The 26805-nt window shown below is 40.9% G+C and overlaps 1 protein-coding gene across 5 annotated transcripts; it reads right to left on the bottom strand.

Moving 5' to 3' along the window:
* Positions 1–11: 11 nt before the first annotated feature.
* On the bottom strand, positions 12–26456 carry fancc (FA complementation group C). 5 transcript variants are annotated; one of them, XM_035639986.2, is made up of 16 exons: positions 26305–26456; positions 23369–23599; positions 19519–19606; positions 19234–19328; positions 13745–13852; positions 13577–13641; positions 12809–12973; positions 12257–12413; positions 8776–8831; positions 8496–8595; positions 7132–7207; positions 5208–5322; positions 2818–2995; positions 1480–1689; positions 1249–1361; positions 12–1118 (listed from the first exon to the last, which is right to left on the bottom strand). In XM_035639986.2, exons 2-16 carry the CDS (start codon positions 23567–23569, stop codon positions 1028–1030), a joined length of 1818 nt encoding a protein of 605 aa, XP_035495879.2. In that variant the 5' UTR covers positions 23570–23599; positions 26305–26456; the 3' UTR covers positions 12–1027. The 5 variants fall into 5 exon arrangements, with proteins under 5 accessions (XP_035495879.2, XP_047185056.1, XP_035495877.2 ...); XM_047329100.1 differs by having other exon boundaries at positions 12–1123; positions 1254–1361; XM_035639984.2 differs by having other exon boundaries at positions 12–1361.
* Positions 26457–26805: the final 349 nt, after the last annotated feature.

Here is a 26805-nt window from a genome sequence, read left to right as displayed (position 1 = left end):
CTCACATGTAGTGAAGGCGTTGAAGGATTTTTATTTTAAAAGACATAAAAGGTATTTAGCTATGGACAAAAAAACAGGTAACACATTTTTTTATCCACAACCCAGTGCAAAAAAGATATTAGATTTCTGAATTTAAAAAGTTTGTTTCACAAACTGATGTACAAGGTCAGACGTGTTTATTGAGACGACAGTAAAAAGATCATTCATAAAACAGAACAGCATCTTTCTTCAGTAGCAGTCAACCATTTCAGAATTGCAGAAATTGGATCATTACTCAAATCCATTTTAAAAAATGAACTTAGAATTGTTCATTATTAAGTTGATAAACATTTGATGTTTTTCAGATTTTCAAATGAGAAAGATATTTGCTGTTTTCCTTTGGTCTTACAGTAAATTAAATATTTCTGGGCTTTGCACTGGTCGGACAAAACAACAGATTCGTCAGCAATGAAGGTAATCGTCAGTCGTGGCTCTAAACCACTGACAGTTATGGATCAAACACAGAGGAGTCTTTACAAACAATGAAAACAACAGAAAAATGTAAAAACACATTTTATCATAAACTCAGTGCTGTTGGAATATGTCTCATGTAAACATTCTAGCACAAATATACAAAGGTAAATGGCATCTGGTGTTACTTTCCTTTAGAGTAAATGTCTTGCAGTGTATGTGTGCCCCCGTGTGTGTTTGTGTGTGTGTGTGTGAGTGTGAGTGTGAGTGTAAACGATTTATTTTGTGAGACAATTATATGAGTGGGAGGAATCTGACATGGTGTACACACTGCTGCTTCTTTGCAGTGTGATCTGTCACTCCTCAAATGTCCTTGAGGGCCTTGCAGTTGTGTTGTGCGTGTGCGCAAGCGCATATAATTGTAGCCGCTCCACATAATCTGTCCTTGCTGTGCTTTGTTTTGACACATTGTCCTGAACATATCTACACACGAGCGTGGCGATTTATCATTACGCGAACGTGCTCTGACAGAAACCCTGAGCTGAGAAGGAACTCACTGCCGTGTGGTTAGTTGAATTTAATGTGTGTGTGTGAGTGTGTGTGCTTGGCTCTCAGCAGGGCTCCATGCTGCATGCATATGTGTTAGTGTGTTCTGAAGTGACTTGATCCTGAGATGAACTCACTGCCGTGTGGTTAGTTGAATTTAATGTGTGTGTGTGTGTGAGTGTGTGTGCTTGGCTCTCAGCAGGGCTCCATGCTGCATGCATATGTGTTAGTGTGTTCTGAAGTGACTTGATCCTGAGATGAACTCTGTTCGCGTCGCTTGATGAGCAGCTTCCTGCGTTTAGTCTGAGCTCCAGTGAGCTGAGAGCACACGCTGCTTCTTCAACCAGACCAGACCGATGCACCACCTGGACCGACGCACACACAGAAACATACCTTTATTAGGGCCAAACCACTTTACCAGAAAATAAATGAATGTATAAAAACAATGTTGAAAAAATAGAAGAAAACAGATTGTTTCCACACCGTTTGTAAAACCTGTGTTGACCCACTCAGCGGTTGTTGGGAAAAAACAGCAAAGTTGACCGAGAGGCCGAGGATGAATGATGGAGACAGTGACGGTTGCTGGGGTTGTGGTGACAGCAGAGTGACCAATGACTGCAGGCGGTCAAAAGGAGGCGGAGTCGAGACGGAGAAGAGGGTGTGTAGACGGTCCCACGCGTCTTTGGCGTGTACCTGGAAACAGTTAATAGGATCAATTTCAGCTCAGCGGACAGAGGTTTATTCATAGACTACACAGGGATGAAGAATCATGGCCTTAAGTATCCTTCCTGCAGATAAAAACAAAAAAAATCAATATATTAGTAAATTCACAAATGATGAACAAAGACAAACCCTGTGCGAGTTGAACGTGAGGTCGTAATTGGAGAGAGGGCGGTGGAGTCTCCCGGGGTTATGAGAGGAGGCGGACAAACGGGAGACAGAGAGATGAAACTCAGGCCAGCTGGCCAGACGCTCACTGCAAAATCAATACTACATCACCCTCTTCACCCGGCTCCCCTCTCTCATCGGTCTCTCTGTCTCTCTTCGCCATCCATAATTTATTCTTTTTAATGTGTTTCTCTCTTTTGTTTTTCTTCTGTGGCTTTCAGCGACGACACACCTGCTGAGAGCGAAGAACAAGAGCGTCCACATTGTCGCGGCGCTGAGTTATAATACTGCCCCTTCTGCAGACAGACTATCTGTATACCTACTACTTCTGCTACCAGTCATATTGAATAATGTTGTTCTTCATCACCAAGCACCGTTGCTAAAGCAAACGGCAGCAAAGTTAGCAAGATACAATCCAAATGTAAGTCTACGGTCATGCTAGCAGCTCAGCAAGTCCGTTTACAGCGATAGTTGCGTTTGGTTTAGAGCTTAAAGCTACAGTGTGTCATTTGTTTTACTTTTCTGGCAGCATCTGGTGGTAAAGTTGCAAACCGCAACAAACTGAGCACCTGAGGGGGGACACTTTATGTTGAGGTACTGATTATTTCATTTCCGGTTTCCGGCAGAGCGGAATATTCTCCTGGTATCTGACCCCAAAATGGCGGACAGTGGAACCTTGGACAGACATTCACTCTGGTGGAGAGAGCTCCGGGACTTCAGAGGCTTCAAAAAACGAGTTAGCCATGATGTTACCGCTGCCGCTGGTTAAGGCTAGGAGCCAGAAAACCAAGTAGGAACTTCTTCTCCTGTTTTCTCCAAAGTGGTGTCGAGCTCTGAGGGAAAAGTTACTTGCGTCCTTTTCTTGCTACCGTCTTTTTACGACGGTGAGCAAAAAATAATATCTCTTTACAATTACTTTTAGCACAATCTTACCAGCTGTAGAGCTCGGTGGTGCCCCCTGTTGGTGGGGTGGTGATAGAAGGTCAGCAGCCACAGGAGGGGCCCACAGTCCTCAGGCCCTTTTGTCCCCAGCAGCTGGACGGTCACCTGCACCCAGTGTGCACACTGGACCAGCAGGAACCAGGCCTCGAACACTCGGTGGTGCCCCCTACTGGATGGGAGGAGATAACAACACTCAGCGCTACAGGTAACGAGCTTCGTGGGATCTGAAGGATTTTTCTGTCCTGCTGCTGTGTAAGTGACAAATGACACTGTAGAAGTACACAGAATATAATTACACTAGCAAAAGCCATATGGACTGTAATTAAATATAAATGATACATCAATAAATTATAGCAAACTCATCAATAATATGGGGGTGAAATAATCCATTTGTGACCTTTTGACTAAAAATAAAAATTAATATCACAATGTCCAGACAAGTGGCTTTTTCTAGAACTTTCAGGCAACTCTTGTGGCCTTCATCCCCAGATGTGGTTGCATGTCACCAAGATGTTATACTTGATGATGAAACCATCTACATGACAACAGATAAAACCCAGTGCACAGATGAAGGCTCGTCGAGCTGTGGCTGTAAAAACTTCAGTTTTTAATGGCGGCTTACAAACACAGCATTACGCTGGAAGTTCCCATGTTTATGGGGCTAAAAGTGCAATAAACAGGTTTTAATATCTATAAAGTGATGAGATGTGGGTGGTCTAGTTTTGTTCCTGAATAGCTTGGCACAAAACCAATCCCATCCTCAGTTTTTCCAAGGTAATTGTGTGATTCAGCGTAACTCTCTCCTTCTCCGATTGCCGCCCCAAACTAGTGTTGTAAAACACAACAGAAAATTGTTAGCCCAATAATTTACGCTCAGGTTGTTTCCAAACAGTAAAAAAAATAAAAACTTAGCCAACATAGGGAGGGAAGGTAGAGTTATTAGTCAACATTTTTAATACGTTGTGACAAATGTAATAATGTCTATGAAACAAATCTTAGGAGTTTTTCAAAAAACCATTAGGTTTCATGTGTGACACACAAACGCTCGAATAACAGCATCATTTACATTATTAGAGCTTAATGGCTGCCAGTAATTATGAGTTCAGTCAGTTACTGAGAATCCTTATTCTTTCCCAGATGTGACATCACTGCTCCGGAGCAGCTGTGATTGGTTATTTCAACAGGTGATGTTTCATCGGTTTAAAAAACAAATTGGAAAACTGCGATGAACATGAGTTGCATGCTTCCATAGCACATACACCCTAAATCTAGACAAAAAGTTTGTCTTCCTTATCCTCTTTAAAATTAAAGAATTTACATTTATGATCTATTTACTCTATATTCCAAGATGTGGAATGCAGTCCTGTTAGAAAAACGTTTAAGGGAGGGCACAGAAAGGAAGGTCAGATGTCTAGTCAGTCAGAGTAATAACTGATCTCAATTTCTTTAAAGCAAAAATGCCTGTAGCAAAACTTTTTTCCTGCTCCTTTGTCTGTGCCGGCCATTTCCCTATATGCTCGAATTAAAAACTAAGAACTGAAGTAGAAGAACACAAGTCACAGATTACTAACATAATGTAAAAGAGAGAGCAATAACGCTGGACTGATATTTGAAAAGAGAAAGTGCCTGTGAAACAAAGTTGCACAGCTGCATCAGCGAGGCCATAACAATAAGGATCTCTCTCTCAGATTTCCCTAATACCATCATTAGAGCTCTCCACCTCATCTCCCCTCTTTCCCCTTGGCTCCCACGTACAACCAGCAGCACCCCTCTGCAGGGCCCTGGCAGCTGCATCTTCGCTCGGAGCAACACAACACACCACTTTCCCACCGCTGGCTCGGAACGGTGTTTTGGGAAAATTTTCATGGAGCTCCAGAAAGCAGTGGTGGTAGGGATAATGGGCCCTGTTAAAAACCACAGCTGGATGGTATGAAGACAGCTGTCTCCATCCCGAGGATGTCAACTGCTTTCTGCTTTTTTATCCGCATCCTCTATACTCTTTTGCTCTAAATCCTTCCGACCGAGGCTCGTTACTCTCCTGCTTTTCTCTAATATAGCTTTATTTTTTTCTTCGTCCACTTTCGCTCTGCTTTTTCCACTTCTTTCTCTGCATTCCTTTTCTCACTCGTATTGGGCTTTCCAACACTTGTTCTCACCGCAGCTCTCTCGTTCCCAAGCTAACAGCCTCTAATGAGCACTTGGAAGGAGCCATGCAGTGCACCGGGACCTCTCCGCTGTGATGCAAGAGGAAAATATCTGACTAACCACCCCCTCAACAGCAGCTAATGGAAATAAGAACACCACACAAGCATTCACTGGGGTGGTGGAGGCAGACGCACATTAACACATTCTCTCTCTCTACGAGGCTTTTTCATCCCGACCTGGTGCTACTGCTGCTGTCTCCGTCTCCGTCTCCCTCCTCTTCATCCTCCGTCAGTCTCTGTAATGAGCCACTGAGCCAGTTCAGGTGATGTTCCCAAGCCTCCTGAGGCATCTCTGAAAGAACAGATTCACACACACACACACACACACACACACACACACACACACACACACACACACACACACACACACACACACACACACACACACACACACACACACACACACACACACACACACACACACACACACACACACACACACACACAGTATATGAATTCCCTGCAAAATGAATTGCCAGTTATATAGTACATTTCTAAGGGAAAGTTTAACATTATGAGAAATATATTTATTTGCTTTCTTTCCAAGAGGAAGATAAGATTGATACCACTCTTATGTGTGCAGGGTAAATAAGAAGCTAAAAGCCAGCAGCCAATTAGCTTAGCTTAGCACAAAGACTGGAAACACAGAAACATACGTTCAGTATATCATGTTAGTTTGAGCCGAACCAAGAGTAAGGTGAAGGTGACGACAAGATTCCAAGAAGTTATTGGTTCATTGATTAATTTTCCAATTGTATTCTGGATTGATCAATTAAATGTTTTATAAAAAATGGTATATAGCCCATCACAGTTTCCTATGACTTGGCTGCCCTCTTCATATCTCCTCTTTTATCCATCTGATAGTCAAAAATCCAACATTTGCAAATTCACCTAGAAACTGGAATCATAGAGACATTTTTGGCATTTAAAAAAAAGAAGCTTGTTTCAGCTTTATTCTCCAGTATATTATATAATGTAACATATTATATAGATACAAAGTGTTAAAGTGTGAGCTGTACAGATGCTGGCCGCTTGTTACATTTGGACAAAGCTAGGTCAGCTGTTTTCTCATCTTAATGCTAAGCTAAGCTAGCCAGCTATTGGCAGCGGCCTCGTATTCGCTTTCCAGACACAAGAGTGCTTTCAATTTTCCCATTTAACTTTTTCATGCAGTACTGGTTGAAATTCTAGTAAGGACTTGTAATGACTTTTTCTTGTTTTCTAGATATTATCTTTACCTGTTTTAAGGGGCCAGAGGGGCCCACAAATCGCATTTTGCACTAAAACCCCATATAATTCACTGACAAACTAACTGAGAAACATTTTAAACACTTCACTTCCTCCAGACTGTTTTAACAATGCAATGCCAGGTCCAAATTTATCACTTTTTTCAGATGGAGCCCAAATCATGATAAAACCTCCGATCGTCTACTTTTCACAGCACTTCCGTTCAGTCTCCAGTGAAACACACGGACATCCAAACACACACAAACAGTAATAATTAACTCAGAGTTCTGGCTTGGTTCCAGTGTGTCCATAAATGGCTCCATTCGTGTAAATCATTTCTGCCTAGAGGCCAGTCTGGGCACACACTGATAAGCGCTGCTCCACTGTGCCCCTGCACAGAACTACTGCCTCCACTGGTAAAGATTCCCCACGCTTAAACACTGGTAATACATACTCAATAAGTATAGCAATCATTCTCCTTAATGAGAAGAATGAGGCGTATTACTTTGTTTGTGTAAGACGATCAATGGTTTCAGTTATTCATAATAAATACCTTACTTGTATTAAACAGGCAACTCATTAAACTCCTGCATAGAGTTCACATGAGAAAAGAAAAGACACTCTGCCCATGTTGAGAATATATAACTGCCACTTCCGTCCCACATGTCATCTTTCATAACAGACAAAACAATGAACCAAGTTGTTAACTAACTATAATCGATTTGCAAGAACAAGACACACAAGAGCCTATTCACTCTGCAGCAGGAAAACTGTTAATACACAGCTAAAGAATACCTGAATACACACTAAACCCCCCCCCCCCCCCAAAAAAAAACCACACACATACACAGCATGAGCGTGTTTGCACACTGACCTGACGGCAGAGTCGACAGAGGAACCAACAGACTCTGAGGTGACTGTGGGAAGAAAGCCTTCAAAGATACACACTTCTGAAACAAGAAGAATAAAGCACTTTTTCTTTTGTAAACATGAATGTAAATCAAACTTTACCTTGATCTCATACATCACTTTGCCCTGAAAGCCTGAAATAAATGACATTTTGAATGGGAAGCTGTGTAACGGTGATACAGTAGGTGCTAATGTGTAATGTAGCGTGAAATGGGCAGCGTTTAGTGCAGTGTGACAACAGCCATTGAAAACAGAGTCTGCAGTAAATGCACTGTAGCACTGCCATCTACTGGTAAATGGAGGTGAAAAGGAGTTAAAGTATATTCACAAATCCGTGCAGCAGGTAATACGTCAAACCTGCATAGTAACACATCTGTTTACTGGCCTTTTGACAGTAATGGCTGCCTTGAGAATGCCAAATAATTCCCTACAGTCACACAGGATGTGGTGATGGAGGACCCCTACACAACAACCGACTCGTGTATGTCTGAGAGAATCTGTGGGGGCCGACAGTTTTAGCACAACTTAAAAAGTAAAAGTGAGGCTAACAGCTCACTGTGGTGTCCACACATTACAGGTGTTTTATCTGTTCTTAGTTATTACCTAAAAACATTAGATCTGCATTTATCGTCTATGGGTCAGAGGTGTCAGCGATGTGTAGTGTGAGCAGGGAGCTCTCGGCAGAAGATCAAGTGATAGAGATGCGGAAGATTCGTCAAATGTTATGGATTTATAAATGTAGCCGTTCATTCACCTCCAGGGAACACGGTGGATAAGAATCAGCTATAATGTTGTAATTTATGAGTTATAAAATTAAGAATTTATCACTGTTGGTGAAGTCCTGTCTTCTGTGACAATGAGTACCTAAGAGAAATAGCTTTAAAGTCCTGGATTTGTATCAGTATTATCATTAAGAGGAGTTAAAAAACTGTTCCATCACCAAAGCTGCACCTAACGTGGAGAAGAAATCATGGATTTTTATTTTGTCTCTGTTCTCATATGAATAATCAATTGAGGGGTTACTTTTAATTTCCTATGAATTACATTTTATTTTCAACTTGATTTTTACCAGCAGAGCAGAAAATTAGTCAATCCACATAAAACTAATCAGCGACAAGTGACGGAATGAGGCCTCAAATACTCACATATTTGCTTGAATCATTTTCCAAGCAAAAACACAAAAGTTCACTTGTTAAAGCTTTTCAAATGTGCTGCTTATCTTTCTTTTACCTGAAGGCAAACTGAACATCTTTGGGCTTTGGACATTTAGTCACGAGAAAAACAAGAATTTCAATATGTACACATGCTCCTCAGGGAGACGAGGCCTACCTGAGGCTGCAGCAGCGCCAGTTCCGTCAGGAAACAGTTGGTAAAGATTTGAATAAGCGACTTAACACACTCATTTCCTTCGGCTTGTTTAAGGGTGGACCTGCCAGAAGAGAGAGAGAGAGAGAGAGAGAGAGAGAGAGAGAGAGAGAGAAAGAGACACACACACCCACACACACACACACACAAATGTGGGGTAACCCATGTACATGTTATGTCAACAACAAAAAATAACACGCACACATACTGTACATGACATTACTTCTGTAATGTCAGCACTCACCTGAAGATGTCATTTACAACCAAAAATATCGAGCATTGCTGAGCACAGGCTTTAGGCTGAAAGACACAAAAAAAACACAAAATCTTCTTAGTCTATAATGTAACACCTCTTCACAGATGCTTCCAGAAAGTCTATAAAATAACGATCACAACAATGAGAAAAGACATCTGCATCCATTGTGACCACTTGAAAGGTGTTTGCTCCAAACAAAGACCACTGGGTGTCACTGTTGCATCATCTAAAAAAACTTCATGCCTCAGTTTGTCCCAGTTCTCTCTCTCTCTCTCTCGCTCTCTCAGTTAACCGCTCCGTCAGTCCTTCCCTCACACACTCAGTCTCTCATCTTATCCTAATGTACACTTATCAAGTATTATAGATTTAACACATTCTAAAATACCTGAGTGCAAACATTTAACAGCTGTACTGTTCACGTCTCCCTCACTCTCCTATTTAAAAAAAAAATTCTTCTACTCCCTAATTATTCTCACTTGAACCCCGTCCACATGCTTACATAGGAGGAGAGCATGAATCAGACATGAGCAACCTTGTCTGTTTATTAGAATGGTGCAATACTTGTATATATAAGCTATAACCTGGTTTAACTAACAGGTTACAGCTCTCTCCAGTCCATATAAATGGAGCACCCAGTACCAGGGTTCAAGACCAATTACAGTCACAGTAAGAACAAAAACCCACCCAGGGTTTAAATGGTGTTGTTACAATGGCCCAGCAAACAAAGCAAAGGTTTTCATTCCTAGTTTTGACATTTCTGTTTCTTTTTCGTGCTCTCGGGCTAGAAAAATGGAATTAATCAAACAAAACCGTGTATTTGTTTGGATGGGCAATAAGCTATATATTGGCATACCGTTCATGTACGTATGTCAGTGGGCATCTGCGTGCGTGGGTTGCATGCCAGCACGCATGCATGCCTGTGTGCGAACTGTCATGATTCCCCCCCAAGTGAAAACATGTGGGGCTTTTTAGCGTCCTCATCCATACCTTACCACTAACACTTCAAGGAGGGCCAATTACAGCATACAACAAACATCCTGTTTTTGGCAGTCAGGCCCAGGAAGTGAGTATTTATTGTTATTGGGCCTCTCACTGGATCACACTGGGCTGGGACAAGCCAAAACGAGAAATGTGAGCCCAATTTCATGTTTCCCATTTTTGATTGCAGTTTAAACAAGTGAAAGGAGAGAGGTGAGGAGAGAGACAAGCCAGTCTGCTCAGACACCCCTTGTTCTTGTTTTGTTTTAATCTTGAGCGCATGTACTGCAACAGACGCTTGCATGAAACGCACATCTGACATCGAAAACCTGAAGGCTGAGTGAAACCCTCACAAAAGCCGCCCACCATCTTACTGACGGATACACTTTACCAGATGTAATATCATAAACAAAAGTATTGGCAACCGAAGCCGTGTGTTTGTGTTTGTGTGTGTGTGTGTGTGTGTGTGTGTGTGTGTGTGTGTGTGTGTGTGTGTGTGTGTGTGTGTGTGTGTGTGTGTGTGTGTGTGTGTGTGTGTGTGTGTGTGTGTGTGTGTGTGTGTGTGTGTGTGCGCAAAGGATTTGTGAACTAGCAAGGTGATAAAACCAGAGGTCAATCAGAGATGGATGAGCAGGAAAAACTAGAACATCCATGACGGGACAGAGAAGTAAACAGTCTCTCTCAAACACGCACGCACGCACACACGTGTATACATATAATTTGTTTGATTGTTTACAGAACTTGTCTTACCAACATAGTAGCTCTTGTAAACTCAAGACGATGGAATCAAGTGCAATCAACAGGCAGGCATATCCCTGTACACACAGTGTTAGTGATTTCATTCACCAGTGTATTCCAATCGATCTTAATTTTTGAGAAAAAAAGGTCCTAACCTAAGACAGTGTGCATAGCTAGCATGTTATGTACACAGCGCAAGTGGACCATCACTCTGGGAAAATGGCAGTGACACAACTGACAAACTTGACTTAAGGTAACATGAGGCAAGAGAGTAGGTCAATTCTTGTTTCCTATTTGCAATCAGTATCTCAGGATAAACAGGATTCCACTCATAACGGTGCACACAAGGTGTTTTGTTGCTGGGCACAGAGATTTGGAATAAACTATTTGTCAAAAGCATGTCAACATAAATTAATCTCTATTTTCATGTTATGCTTATTCAGTGAATAATTACTCTAGAGATAAGTTTCAGAGTTTTGTTTTAGTTTTCTTGAACTGTCACATTTGATTACTTTAATGTTACCCTTAATTATCACAGTTGCTCCACTAATTTGTCAAACATGTTCCAAGTTGCCGTGGAATAAAAAAATATATAATATATAGGTTGGCTTAATGAAATAATCACGAGTCACCCATGTTATTCGCTGACTGCATTGACGTGCATTGTAGTGAGGACATCATCTTCAATCACTACTCATAACAATCTATACATCAAAAATCACTGACTTTTGAACTGGTAATGATCCTTAGTTATATGAAGTGAGGAGTGGCCAGGGAATGTGGGTTCAGTACTAACCCAGCACAGTGAAGCACAAGCCAAATGATGTGAGAGGTGGTTTAGAGCTCGCCAAATGATGTGAGATGCATGCGGGACAAGGCCAAATGGTGTGAGTTAGCCAGGCAAAAACAGTCAATAAATAGCCATCCAAAAAACAAAACAATAGAATGTGTCCAAGATCTATGCATATGTAGTTCAAGTACAAGTACAGGGCCATACTCAGAGTAAAATGAGCAGGCCTTATATTCAAACTGTTTGGTTTCACAGTTTACAGAGCTGTTCAAAATGGAGCCAAACACACATGGAGAGTGCAGTGATTTCTGATGTGAGACTCTATAATTCAGGGCAGATGAGTGGAACTATGTACATAACAAACTCATTTAACAGCAGCAATATGTCACCAATTTATCCACAGTCTTAAATGCAGCCAATTCGCGCAGCAGTAAAACTGCAGAAGATGTCACAGTACAACTTTCTTCACATTTTACTGCATCTCAGACTGTGGAGATAAAATGAGGCCATCATTGGATATTCAACTTAGTAGGACATTGGATATTCAACATTAGTAAACTATGGAGAGCTCAGCTCTCCATAGTTTACTTAAACCTTTTGATTTGGCTACTATGAAATACTTCCTTCCCATAAAAAGTTCCCATAATACTTCCCATAATTTTCAAACCATGGTTTCAACAGGCACGACCAGACATTTCACATATAAGCTAAAAACATTTTCACTCGATCTTTATTATATATCATTGTAAGCTAAATAGCTTTGGTTTTTAGACTGTTAATTGAACAAAAGGAGGTTTCAGCTTCACAAGCCTTTTTTTGCGGATTGTACATTTTGGGTACCGTGAGTAGCTGTTGGTTAAACACATATGTAAGACAGAAAGTGGACACATATCCTTGACACAAATTCATGACTTTGTCCTGTTAATGTATGCATGTTCCAGAGTCATTCTAAAAATTACCCACCAGCAGTGACTGTGAAACTTGTTGCAACATTCTCTGTGGTGTTGACCCCGTGTTGGTACAAACAGACTCCAGCAGACTAAGCACCGCCACTTCCAGGCTGGAGAGACTGTGGTGCCACAGGGAGAATACTGCCTGCTCCTCCAATGACAAGTTCTGTCTGTAAAATAAAAAAGCAGATAAATTTAATCAAACCACATCAGTTTATATCTTATATAACTTTATATAATCCATCCACATGCTGTGTTATATGTTTCTACAACTTTGTAGAAAAGCCTCCCCCTCGCACATTCCCTACTTTCAATATATCAAACACTCAACACTTTACTCTACTGTCACCAGTAACTTCAGTTTTTGGACATTTATGAGTTAACATTTTGTAGCATCATCTTACAGCAGTTGAGCTCAACAACTGACGGTTTAAGGTAAGTCAAAGCAGACATTGTACAAAATGATATTGCGTTGATGTTGTGGCTCTGAGACAAAACATAACGTTTTGAGGGGTTCTTTTCTACGTGTGTGTGTGTGTGTGTGTGTACATCTATGTTACCCTACCTTGAGTAAGCGCAGCTCAGAGCATCAAGGAAGTCTTCACTCAGAGCTGCTCTGACACAAGTGGCTGGCCGTTGTAGCAATGCATCAATGAGAGGAGCAGCCTCTGGACAAGTGGCCAGGGGGACACACGCCTCTGATGCAGCCAGGATGCTGTCACACGAACACCTGTACAGAGTCATTCACATCAAAGATAGGAAATATAGGAATCCTTAAGAGTCGTGTGTTTTTATCCTTTTCAGCTAAATATAGTATTTGTGTAGTTTAAAAAAATGACTTAAATAGACTTAAATAGATTTCTACTGTATATTGACAACAATATGTACTACTTCGCAAGACAATTGTAATTTTGGTGGGGAGGACTTTAATCTATTGTGGAACCTATTCTTCCTTGAGCTGCAACAATGAATCAGTCAATTAAACGCAAATAAACAAGAACTATTTTTCGAAAAGTTGTTAATTATTTGTGTATTTCTCAAAAACAAAAAAGTCAAATATTTCACAATTCCAGGTTTTAAATGTGAGAATGTTGCTTTCACTGTTGTTCGCCATTTTAGAATCAATATCTTTGTGGGGGCCTGGTCTGTTGCTTTGACAAAACAAAACATATGAGTACATCTCCTTGGGCTCAAGAGAAACTTTGATGAATATCTATACACAATCAATTTTCATTTCATGGATTAAATGATGAAACCATAAACTAATAAGCAAACAAATCAATAATGAATATAATCATTAGCTGCATCCCTAGATTCTACTGTGCTGTACTACCTCTGATTTATATTTCCCAGAGAACTGCAGCTCTTTCCAATGTTCTCCTGCAGCAATGCCACCATCTGAAAGGCAGGAAAAAGCACATACACAGTAAGTCAACATAATTACACAAAGTAGATATCAATGAAGGCGAGATTTGGACCAACATGAATAAAAAGAGAATACCTTTCTCAGGACTTTAAGGTGGTACTCATTTGGTGGTACACCCATTGGCTTCATTAATGCCTGTGCCGCAGCATCGTCTTCATCTGTAGCGAGCTGACACAACACTTTCTGTGGGAACAACACATTGTGCAGCGGATTAGTGGCACTTTTAGTTTACGTCTATTACAAGGGATACGATTTTAAGAGAATCTGCCCAAACCCCCAAGATCCATAACATCAAAGCTAATTAGTTATATATAATATAATATAGGATGGTTATGTGAGTGGAGGAAAGTCATTGGAGTAAATAGGAATGTATGGACAATATATGAGCAACTTCAGAAACAAACCGTCTTTGTTACAGGGGGGCTTGGTGTTTTACAAGCATTTTTTCAGAAGGGGCCTCATCATACACTGATAAAACCAGACTAATAAACTCAGCTGATTCTCATTTGTAACGAAACGCAAGTCATAGTAAAGGAACAAAGAGAGGGAACACTAGACTCATAATGTAGGTTTTACTGTTGCAGTCGTTCTCGAACCCCTTCCAAAAGAGGGAAAGGCACAGAAGGGATATATTAATTTTCCTTTCCATGTTGGACTTCTCAAAATATAATACAATGCCACACAGCATTTAATGGTCTAATGATTAATAAACTGAAACATTTTTCTTCACTGGTATAAATCCACATTTGTGACTGATTCAAACCTTAGACAGTCGTCATCTCAATTTGACCACAGAAAGATGATTTAATGGTACAAGTTGGAACGTGTTATCCAAAATAAACAGCCAGGGCCTCACATCTCCAGCACACATCTGTTTTTACAACTTCGATGAACCAAAAACAGAGTAACATCCACACCACGAAGAGCAGAATAAAATCCCTTTCAAACTACAGATGAAAAGGGGATCAGCTAGAGATGAGGGGAGACAGAGATTGCGAGAGGCAGAATATGTAGAAAGAACAGGACAAAAAAACAAAACAAGAAGTGAGGGAGGTAAGAAAAAATCCCAGGCAGAGGAGAGCTGCAGTGCTGTTGGTGGAGCTGTGTGGTTTCTTTGGCCAGGCCCTACATCACGCTAAGTTTCTTACCCTCCACATAGTCTCACAAAACAACCCCAATCACTACCATCTGAGCACCCTCAAACCCTGCACATTGAGTACATACAAAACCAATCACACTTATCCCACCCTTGTAAGGAGGCACAGTGGGACTGGGGGATAAGAGACAGAGGAAAGGCTGGTTAGAAGGAATGGCAACAGCGAGACTAGAACGCAGAGCATTTGGAGCAGGAAAAAGAAGGGTGTGGTCACCAGAGGAATGGGATTAAGGGCAAATGGATAGATGGATGGCAAATAGTTTAGGTCAAAAGTCATCTTTCTCTCACAGAAAACAGCAACTGAGCTGCTGCAATAGAAATTATCCCTCCATAAATCTAAAATTAAAACATAGGATGTAGAAAAATGCACAAGGCAAAGACTTTGGTTGGTTTTGATGGGTGCCTGTTAACAATTACTAGGCCATGATTGAATTCTCTCAAAACCAATGAAAGACGCAAGTATAGCCTCAGATGGTCAAAACGGTGGAGGCAAAAAAAGAGGGAAGATAAAAAAAGAGTGCAGAAATGAGTGCAGAGGAAGGCAGGATGACGCTTGAACATAATGGAGCTATAAGCCATTGCGCTCAAACTTGGTGCATAATGAGAAGCCTTTATGCCCCTTCGTTCAGAATTAAAAGGCCCAATCGAAAATGTTTTGACCACATCAACATGAGGTGATTTTTATACGTCAAATTAAAAACATTAATTAATTAATTAATCTGAGAAACAGAAGTGTTTGTATTTCTCAATCAATCATCAACACATCATACGATTTTTTAAAAACAACATGTAAACAAACTTTCAGCAGCATTATTTGCCATATTTGGGAGTGATTGCAGTTCCCAATCCTGTTTGTATGTTTTTTATTTATATACTACTATCCTAGCTAATGCCAGCTGACATTGAGGGAGAGGCAGGTACACCATGGACAGGTCGCCGGTCCATCACAGGAGTGACTTATTGAAACAAACAACCAGTAACACTCGCACACATAATAGAGTCTCTGAAAGCAAAAAAAAAAAAACTGTTAATGCTTTTAAAGAGTTGCAAAGCGAAAACCTGTGCTTCTGCACGTCTTCTCACAGTGAGGATGCGGCTGGTAGTCAAGACGTAGTTACAACAGGTAAATCCCTGTAAAAAGTGTAATTTTTACATTTCTGTTTGTATATGGAATGGATTTAACAAATAAGCAAATTTTTACAAAATGTCAAACTACTCCTTTTAAGTGAATGGAAGCAATATAAAAGTTAATTCCAGTCATGACAGTTTGATGACACCCAAGAAGAAAAAGAAGATGAAGGGGGAAGCGTTATCATGACACTTTCATCTTCAGATAAAAGCAGAGAATATAGCGAGCAAGGATTAAGAAATTTAAAACTAATAAATCAACCACTGCAGCTCCAGGGCCTACCTGTGGTTCACCCTGTGTGAGTCACTAAAGGTACACGTCAAAGATTAAGGTATCAAGTGTCCATCCTCCAGCACTCTAATATTACACTCATGCTCTTCTCATCTGTCATCTCCTCAAAGATCATTTTACTGAAGCACTGTGTGGTCCTCCTTTGCTAGTACAGGATGTTCGAGAAACAGACTGACTGAGCTAATGAGTATCTGACATAGCCTGCAGCTACGTGGCTGTACCCAGCATTCATCAAACCCAGTGAGAACACTCAGATGTGGAAAGGAGAGGCGAGCAGGGAAAGGGTGGGGGGGTGAAGACATGACGAGAGTAAAGGATAAAACACTTTCATAATTTAAGGAGAGAAATACATGTGGCAACTATACACAGTAGCAATAAAACACACGGATTTGCCAAAATACTCACAAACATATGGGAGCACATGCACAAAACTTCACAAACACGGTATTTAGATGCCACTTAGCACCAGACCCTCATTCTATTATGGCGGCAGCAAGAAAACAATGTTGGGGAGCGAGATCAGACAGGGCTAACAGAAAACAGGCTGCACTCTGCATTCCAGGACAGCTAAGGGAGACACACAGAGACAGACCATCTCTGGCCTAAAACCATACATCTGCCCTGCTCCCCCAGACGGGCTGAGCTGCGGTGAATAGGTTTTGTTGTGCTTCCCGCCATTCCTGTCATTTGTGGGAAGTGGCAGATTCTCTGGAAGAGAGGCGAGGGAGAATGAGGAGAGGCTGCAGAGGTGGTTTTTGAGTTTATTGTACTTGCGCTCTTTGGACACGTTCAACTAGTGCCCTGCAGTATAAAATACATGCATGCAATTATAGTGAGAGTGGCCCCAGTGAACCCAACTTGAACCAATCTGAAGCTAAATTAACTACATCTACACAATGCTGAACACACAGCATGAACACAGACTGAAGTAAAACGAGGGCTGCGCGTGAACTATCGTTTTCAATGTTGATTAGTCTGACGATTAATCATAGTTGAGGTGAGGCTTTATAAAAAAATGCAATGTAAATCTTCACACTACCACATCTTCCACGAGAGCCACAATTTGCACATGAAATTGATATGGGAATACAACACTCCGTGCAAAAACATATACCTACAAAACCACACACAGACATAGATTAAAAAGCTACACACACATGCACTCCACTTCCCCTCTTGAGGGTCAAAGACCATCTGGCAAATTCAAGGTTTACTTTCAAGGCACTGTTTTAATTAGCACAATGTTTTATTAGATGATAAATTAATCAAAAGAATACAAACACACAGTTAATCTGGCAAAAATGTGAAGGTCCCACATTGTTTATCATAAGCCATCTGCGTGAACCCTCTCAAAGTTGAAAATTGCAGAATCTTTAGTTCCCTCTGTTCTCTTTCCCTACTTTGTGTGCACGACTTGAAAACAGACAGCCAGTAGGATCAACTAGCCATAATATTAAGGCTTGTCCTTCTCTGGTGACAAGTGGGGGTGAAACAGTCATTTCTTATTTGCTTTCAAAATATGTTTTACAGTTTAGGGCACAAAAGGCTTAGATTAACAGAGACGAAATCTCCCTCATCCATCACCCTTTGTTCCGTCGGAGAGGAGACACGGAGGGCTGGCGAGAGAAACCCCATTAAAGGTAAATTAGACAGAAAATCTCTGCAGCATCCCAGAGGCTCTCAAAGAGAAATTGATCTCTAATTGGTAACTAATCCATATGCCAAGCCATTAGGACATAAACAGCAAAGAAATATGGAAAAGGACATACGTATACTACAGTAACTATAGGTAAGAAGAAATAGGACCACGACTTGATTTATGACGAGATATTCTACATGTTTTTTTCTGATAAAAATTATGATTTGTTAAAAGTATTTAATCTCTGTGTAGCCCGACTGAAGTGGAGTTCATATGATGAATGAGGCTCCAGCAAGTACAGACACTGTAGGCTTATACAGCCATTGTCAGAAATAAACATTAAACACATATAAGTCTGACAAGGCATATGTGTAACTTTGACAAGAATATTGTTCAGAACATAAACAAAGTCAGCTCTTTCACACGACTGTTATTGCCTCAATCAACTCAATGTAAATAAAAACCTTACCATAACGCCAACTCTATTTAAAGCTTTAGGAGTGTCTTGGTACCAAACAAAATGTGACCCTGGCAATTATTGCAAAGAGTCAAGTAGCAATGTTTAGCATTAAACGCTTTCGTAGTCTTGTTTACTTGCTCTTTTTCTTTTTTCTTCTTAAAGGTATTTCCCACGATTTTATATACATAAATATAAAAGATAATGTTATGTCTTCCTCAAGCTCAGGTCCTCTACCAGAGGTCTGGGAGTTTGAGGGTTCTGCACGGTACTGTTCCTGACTGTTCCTCTGACTGCGCCCTTCTGAAAAAAGACTTCAGATGTTCTACCTGGAATCTGCTGGAGCCATTAGTCACAGCAACTGATGCTTCAGTTACCACAGGGACCACTTTGGACTTCCACCTTCCACATCTGTTCCACTTCTCCGTACTTCCTGATGTTACTACTGCCACATCTATCAACGCTGCCCTCCTCTGCTTGTTAGTCGGGTTGTCAGTCTGGAACTTGTTGTTCCCACAGGGTCTTAGCTCTGTTGTCCTCAACCACTTTCAGTGGCACAATGACATAGATGTACCTGTATAATGATACAGGGTCTTACTCCTGCCATTAATATTGACCTAGTACTACCTGTACCTGTGGCCCTCTCGTCATGGCTCCCATTAGCCTGAGGGATATCCAGGTACTTGAAGCTACTCCTGTCTCTCTTACCCTGCCTTCTGGTAACTGCCAAACACCTTTCCCCTCTTTGCCTTTATCCAGGTTCATCCAGTCTTAATCACCTCTTGGTTTAAACCTTATTTTAAAAAAAGTCTCTTTACCCAAGTCTCTGTTGCCCATTACTCACTTAACCTTAAGGTATGTATTAGAGGGATAGAGAATATCCAGTCCATACCCGTATCCACTGGTTGGCTTTTCTTTCCACTGCATTGCTCGGATGCTCCGAGTACAGTCCCCACAGACACTGGAAGAGCAGCCCTCTGCTTGTATCTGCAGACAACACAGCAGCACACGAAACATTACACACAATGATCTCAGCACCATTACCATCACCATTCCTTCTGTTTGTCAGGGAGTTCTGAAAACCCGACTTCTGATTAAGTGGCTACCAGTAGTCTGGACCTGATCCATCCACTGTACTCCACTACTGACTGAGTTAAAGCTGCCCAGAAACACTCACCATCAGCAGTAACATACGGGATCCAGCACAGTCGGCCAAGAAACTGGCCAAGGAGGGGCATCCTCTTCATGGTTTCTGTTGTGGAAATCTTAGGATGAAAACAGATAACCACAGATATGAGATGATGGATTTATCTTGAATAGTCGCACACCTCTGAACCTGCTAGGTTGCACTTATAACTTAGGTGGGTTGTTTATCTGAGTGGAAGGCACATACATAAATGTATTTCTCGGCATTTAATCCGACTCAAAATAGTTTTGATAATTTACATTTTCCTCAGAATCATTTCAATCAAACTTGGTGGAAAGATGGGACATGGGCCAAGAAAGAACCCATTCAATTTTGGCATGGATCTAGACAAAGCAGCGATACAGGAATCTTTTATTACTCAAAAATATAAATGATAAAAAAATCCAGATCAAGTGGATTATAATGTGGTTTAATAAGGGTACGCATACCTCCGCTAACGAGGTTAACAGCGCTCTACCGAGTGCCATTCTAGTTGTTTTGAAGTTTAATATGAAGCAACGCAGCCTATTCGTCAGAAAATTAATAGGCATTAGACATTGCTGGTCCAATGCAAAACAACAAACATCCAATTCAAACTGGAGACAAGGACAAATGCCTTAAGGGGAATTAAGACTTTAGACATCATTTTTGATTCAAGGTTAACTCTGTAAAAACACAGGTGTACATCATTGTTTTGTTCCACCGACTGCTCTCCTGGCTTTAATAAATCAACACAGACCCTACCAGTTTTACAATATGATCACAGAGTTGGACAAACAGAAATAGATCAAAGAAGTGAGGGATTACTAAAATTTACAAGCGTATGTCTGGACACTTGCACATGAATCATGTTAAGGGGCACGTACAGTATTACTTTTTATTCAACCCATATTAGCAGACTATATCATACATTTCACCTCTGAACAGATTTAGTGCAGGAACAGCACACAAACAGAAATCTGACATATGCCAGTTGCAACTGAAGCAATGTGTTGTTGCCTAACCAAAGATGATTTGGCTTGCTTGACTGCCATGGACATACAGTGAAAGTTGTGGTATCTCTTATGATCCTAAAAATAAACAACACTCTTTTGACACTCTATTTGAAATATCACCTATTGTTGTTTTTGTTCTGGGCTTCAAAACATATCCTTCTCTTTGTCCCATATGTCTTCGCTAATGATCCCGTCAAAATCAATGACACTGGTGTCACTTACATCAAGACGCTCTTTTATATACTTTTAGATGAGGTAAGGATTAGTAAGAGTCTGTTATGTCTTTTGGGGGAAAAAAAATGCTGTTTTCTACAGTTTGCACCTTTATAATAGACATCAATGGAGCTTTTGGAACCAGCATTTAATGCATCATCAATGCTGTTCTTTTCATCAGAAACAATAAGTCTGAAAATACTGAAACTTCAGGCCTATACTGTATATTCAAAAAGAGCATCAGACAGACAATGAGTGTAACTTAACTCATTCAAGTCGATGAGATCACCATTAATGGGAAGCAGAATAGTAACGGGCCAAGTAGAGTTTCTCTAAATGCCCCCGCTATACCCCATCCACAACACTGCCAATGTTCCCTGGAACACCGCCCTCCCTCAAACTCCGCCTTCCCATCAATCCGACAACACATGGTAAACGTTTTGTCTGTGTGAGTATACATGTGCATTTGTGTGTTCGTGATGCAACTAAAAAGGAATGTTCATTTACAATAGGAACTGTACAACGGCTGCCCATAAGAATGAGCAATCACAACAGAAAGCAATTATCACAGACTACCGAGGCCAAATCACCATCAAAGCCTTGTCAACATTGTCCCTAATTATAATGAGCTTTGGGACCATGTATCTTGTTTTGATTAGGGACAGATATCTCAGACAGAAGTGGCTGCTAATGGGAGGCAAATGGGACAAGTTTATAGACAACGATGAAGAGGGCAGTGATGAAACACTTCTGTCCCTGACATCACTGAGCCATAATCAGAGTTGCCCAGACAATAAATAGCGAAGTTACTATGGTGAGAACATAAATACACACTCAAGTGTGTTTCAGAATTCCCCACACACTCCATCCATCTTAAAGTTCCTTTGAGGAGTAGTGTAATGCTGCATTATTACTGTACGGTCGCATAGTCTATGGTGATTGAGTGTATGACAGTATGGCAAGTGCACATGTGCACAGATAATCACAATTAGTCGATTACTCAATCAGTCAATCGAGAAAAATCAAATTGTCATGTATTATAATAAGCTAAAGATCTTTGGGTTTTGGACTGTTGGTCGGAAGTAAAATATCTGATGACATCCTTTTTTAAGTCCAGAAAACTTTGATGGACATTTTTGATGAAAAGGAAAATATTCATTGCAGCTCTAGAATTGTTTGACAATTTGAAAAATAAACTTTGTTTTTTTTATTTCCTGCTGTGAGGTAAATGAGACGATCAATAACACTCTTGTTTTTGTCCTTTCAGTATGTGTCTGGACTCGCCAGCAGAGGCTCAGTTTTGCTTGGCATATGACTGGAAATGGGGGTAAACAGGGAGCGTGGCTCTGGCCAAAATACAGCAATCAGCACCTCTATAGCTGACAAATTTACAAGTTATATATCATTCGTATAATACTTACAAAATCTTATAGGTAATAATTACAATTCATGAGGAAAATTTCGCATGTTTACTTTATGAAATCTCCAGTGGTTGTGGAGGCAACCACAGAGTGATGACAAGACTACCCTTTTAATGCTATGCTATGTTAAGTGAATTTTCCATGTACAGTGATATCAAAACTTAATCTTTTTAAGTTAGCAGGGAAGGAAATACGTGTATTTCCCAACAAAAAAATATCAAACAATTAAACTAAGAAAGGCACCAATGAGAGTATTTTTCATCTCAGGGCACAAGCCACTGGTAAGTTGTTAAAGAGCAGGCTATCCTCAGCTTGTGTTTTACGAGTCCACTGACTTTTGAGCTATGCCATTGTTTTTCTCTTTTTATCCATTCTTATCTTAAACACGCCGACACAAGGATAGACAGATACAAATAACAGCCAGTCAATCCTTAATCTATAAAAGAGTGGATAGTTGCCAAAGTAGAACGTGGGACAGACGGAGACACTGAGACTGATCCTAACCAGAGTGTTACAGTAAAACACATGGACTGTAGAGTCACAAATTAAAACCTGCAAGAGCACCATGACTCCAAGACTAACAAGAAAAACATCTCTTATGTGAGAAAAAGAGAATATTATGTGAGGGAGAGATGTGTGGGGGGGATGAGAGACAGAGAGTCCTGAGGAGCATGAGCTGGAAGGGAAGGAGGAGCACTGGCTGCATTAACACTGAAATCTCACAGTTCTGCACCGCTCCTGTCCTCTGCCTCCTTCCCAAATTCACTGACCTGATATGGGGATACATTAGGTTAGCGCTGAAGGTCCCACTGCGGCTATTACCTGACTAACTCAACATTGCCGCACCGCCAGCCAGACATTCACAGCCTCTGCACAGCACAGAGCAGCCTCTGTTAGCAGGACCCAACCAACGCTGGACTTACTGTACATGGCCTGGCTCGGACTCAGAGTGAGCGTGTGCGTGTCTCTGTGTACGCAGGATACATGCTGGAGTTTGAATTAACTTAGTGCTTAATAAGTCAGATGACTGTTTGTCTGCTCGGCCTATGAGAGTAGTTTTTTTAATTTATTCCATTAGGGGCGGCGAATGTTGAGCCTGTAAAACAATCAATCTCAAGAATATAAATCATCTCAAGCCTCTCTTGCATTGTGAAAAGTTCACAAAATAAATGTCCGTGAACACGAGTTGAGCTTTTCACAGTATCTGCTTACCAGGTTGTTGATATGTGTGAGCAGTTGCTGGAGGTAACTGCTTAATCTTCTCAAATGCAGGCTGACATCCCTCTGGATGTTGGGACTATCAGCCCGGCCCCAAGCCACCATTTTGTCCAGCCAGAACTGGATCTCCTGGACATTCGGCGAGGGCTCTTCTGTCATTTGTTGGAGCTGGATCACTGGTGGCAGCAGAGACATCGGGCTTGTCCAGGTGAATTTACTGAGGAGCTAAGAGAAACCCAAGGTTAGATAAACAATGAGACAAGTCCTAGGATCACGCAGACAAACACAAGGACCATATCATCTGTTCTGTATCATTTCATCTTGTGGTTGCAGAGAGCAATGACAGTCATTTGTATTGAGATCTTGACTTCACACAATTAAATAATGTACAATAAAATGTCAGCATTCTTAATGTTGTGATGCTTGCCTGTAAAATGGTGACATTTGGTGAAATGAAATATGTAAGGTACCCACTGGACTTTTTTGACCACGAGCAATATGGTAACAAAGAAACAGAGCCATGTGCTAATGAAGACAGTGAAGATGACAGGTAAACATGGTTGCAAACAATACAGAAACCTTTTTTAAACCTTAATGACATTACAACTGAATTAAGAAAATAAATGACCATATAGACATAAAAAAACTGAGCCTATAAATCCTTTCGGCACTAAAAAATCTCTTAGTATGTGGGAAAAATACATCTGGATAAACCATCATCGGTTAATAGTATGGCCCAGCCAAATGTAATTGTCGGGCTCTAATTTAAGTCGTGCATGTGTGGCCCACATCATTCATCCCTCTCTAGGAAAGCAGAGGCAGATAATACGTTAAAAAAGTGAGAGTAATACCAAGTGGAAAATAATTTGCAGCAAAGTGTGTTGATCTTGTTATGTTAAGCTCCTATAACCACAATCTAACAAATAAACTTTTAAGCTTGAGGCAATGAAGCCTTCTCACACACACGTTCATGACGGCCTACTGAGAAATAAACAGTACATTCTTCACCTTTTATGATGATGGGGAGAAAAATGTGGGGGGCCATATCATAAGGTTGTGTGTGTGTGAGGATGTTTCATGTCTGTATATAGCCTGAGAATGGTGTGTGTGTGTGTGTGTGTGTGTGTGTGTGTGTGTGTGTGTGTGTGTGTGTGTGTGTGTGTGTGTGTGTGTTTGTGTGTGTTTGTTGTTTTTTGCCATAATGACAGGTCTGTGTGGGACACCACAGGGTCTTGTTTTATGATCACCTCGTTACACACGATTTGTTTAATGTCTTGCCATCATCTCTGCTGGAAAGCCCCTATGGCTCGCTGATGTGAATATATAAATACTCATTTTCGCGGAGGAAAAAAAGCCCGACCAAATTAGGAACAAACGCTTCTTGTTGACTTGTGTTGGGAGCTTAGTTTTTTAGTGAAGCAGAAGTGGAAAAGAACGGGGTGCTGAATACCTAAGTAGCAGACCGCCTCTCCCACAATGTCACACACAGAAAAGTAGAGCTGCATACTTTATATACACTGGCACTGTACTAACACAAAGTTGTGCAAACGCATGTCACACAGGCAGAAAAAAAAATATGTACATGCGCACAAACTCGACAGCAGCTCTCGTGTTGGCCGAACACATTCTGGAGCAGGAACGAGATGTGACTGGTCAAATATTATCTTTGAAGATTTGTTAAACTAAGCTTGTGGACTTTGGGTAAGGGTGAGTTTGCCGTTCCAATTATGAGATTGTTGACGTTATTTCAGCATAATCAAATCAGTTAAACATCACTTTCTCCAATTTTACCAATGTATGATTCAGTAAGTTACATTTAACGACACCTGGATTAAACGAAAGAGCTGTCACAGTAATAGTCATTCAAAGGAGCAATTTTTGTTCAGCTAAATTTAGGCTAATCTGATTCTATATTTCTTCATTATTTTGTCCCTATAATGGAGCATTTATCACATGTTCACAATATGCAACCACATTTTAATACATACCTGTATAAAGAAGTGGGAAAACAGTCAATACAGATGCAGGGCCACAGAAATGTTTGATGAGTGAGAAAACAATGCGTATCAAATGCTTTGTCTTTCCGAACAAGTCTTGACAAAATGAAATGACAGAATAGCTGATATTTTAAAAATAATAATCTTTTGCAAACTTAATGTGAGCAAGGAATTGATTCTCCAAATCCCTTCTGGCGGAATGACACACCTTGTGATTTGATGGTGCAATGTGTAACATGTTGAGCCACAGTCGACATTAGATGATTCAATGGGTGTTGAGATATGATGTCAAAGAAAGCCACAGCGTCTGGTTGACATCATTTCCTATAACGCATTATACCACCATATTTTTTGGGGGGGGGACACAATCAACATTTTCTTTTACAATTTTATGACATTTAATGGACCAGACAACTAATCGAGAAATCGAGAAAATGATCGACAGATTGTTGGTTGCAGCCCTGGATGAAGAAACATAGTGATCACATGAGACTCAAGAAGCTAAACAAAACCCTTCCTGTAAAATCACTAGAAAGTGATGTTTAACTGATTTGAACATACAAAAATAACAGTCGCATATTTGGGACTGCGCGCGCACACACACCTGAGCGGTTTGGGTGCAACAATTCAACCACACCACATGATGCCAGTGTTTCCTCCGCTTTACCACAAGTGCACACGGTGAAACGCAACGTTAGATCACCACTAAGAGCAACGACGTTACTTCAGGACTTTGCTGTTGTGCGTCAGAGGGTTAACGACGCTACGACTACACCAATGAAACCTCAATTCCATCCTTTCCATCGTTGTTCTTTGAGGAGCTATTTCAGCCGTTCGCTTGTCAGCGGGTTCGTTAGAGTCACATCACCGCGGCGACGTCAAAATGTGGACTTGTGGAACGAGACGTGATAGCCGCCGAGCTACTGTACTCACAGGGAAGGAGTCAGCTGCATCCAGTCATTTGATATATCTTCACACCAGGAGACAAGCTTTTCGTCCCGGAATGTACACAAACCGAACTTCCCTCTTTTCTCGGGACTTCCGTGTACGGAACGAGACTATTGGCTGAGAGTCGCAGGTACGTCATCGCGCAGTGCACGCTGGGAAATTGAGTCCCGTGGCTGCAGAAGCGGCGCGAAAAAGACAGTTCCTCCTGTAGATGTAGAAAAGAATTGCTCACATATCAGCAAAGGCGCCGATACATACAAAAATTAAGAAATACTTTACCTGTATTCAAAGTTTGTGTTATCACCCAAATGTACGTGAAGTATCATAATGTTCTGCAGTAAAAAAACAAAAAACAACAACACATTTAACAGACCTCAAGTCTTCCTGCCTCTCCAAACTAGGGATACATTTTTTCTCTTTTGCGCCAAGTAGATAAAGAAGATTGACAAAATAACTTCTTACAGTGTAATACATACTATTCAAAAT

Source organism: Scophthalmus maximus, chromosome 19 (assembly GCF_022379125.1).
Source record: "Scophthalmus maximus strain ysfricsl-2021 chromosome 19, ASM2237912v1, whole genome shotgun sequence".
NCBI classification, from domain to species: Eukaryota; Metazoa; Chordata; class Actinopteri; order Pleuronectiformes; family Scophthalmidae; genus Scophthalmus; species Scophthalmus maximus.
The sequence above is the reverse complement of the archived record's forward strand: the minus strand, read 5'-3'. Positions and strand labels throughout refer to the sequence as shown.

What these genes read in the sequence shown, in the direction of transcription:
- fancc (XM_035639984.2), bottom strand. Translation starts at nt 23,569, where the DNA reads ATGTCTCTGCTGCCACCAGTGATCCAGCTCCAACAAATGACAGAAGAG. An exon ending in CCCGTATGTTACTGCTGATG is followed by an intron (nt 19,329 to 19,518) that starts GTGAGTGTTTCT and finishes TGTTGTCTGCAG; the next exon opens with ATACAAGCAGAGGGCTGCTC. An exon ending in AAGTTTCACAGTCACTGCTG is followed by an intron (nt 8,832 to 12,256) that starts GTGGGTAATTTT and finishes TGTGTCTTTCAG; the next exon opens with CCTAAAGCCTGTGCTCAGCA.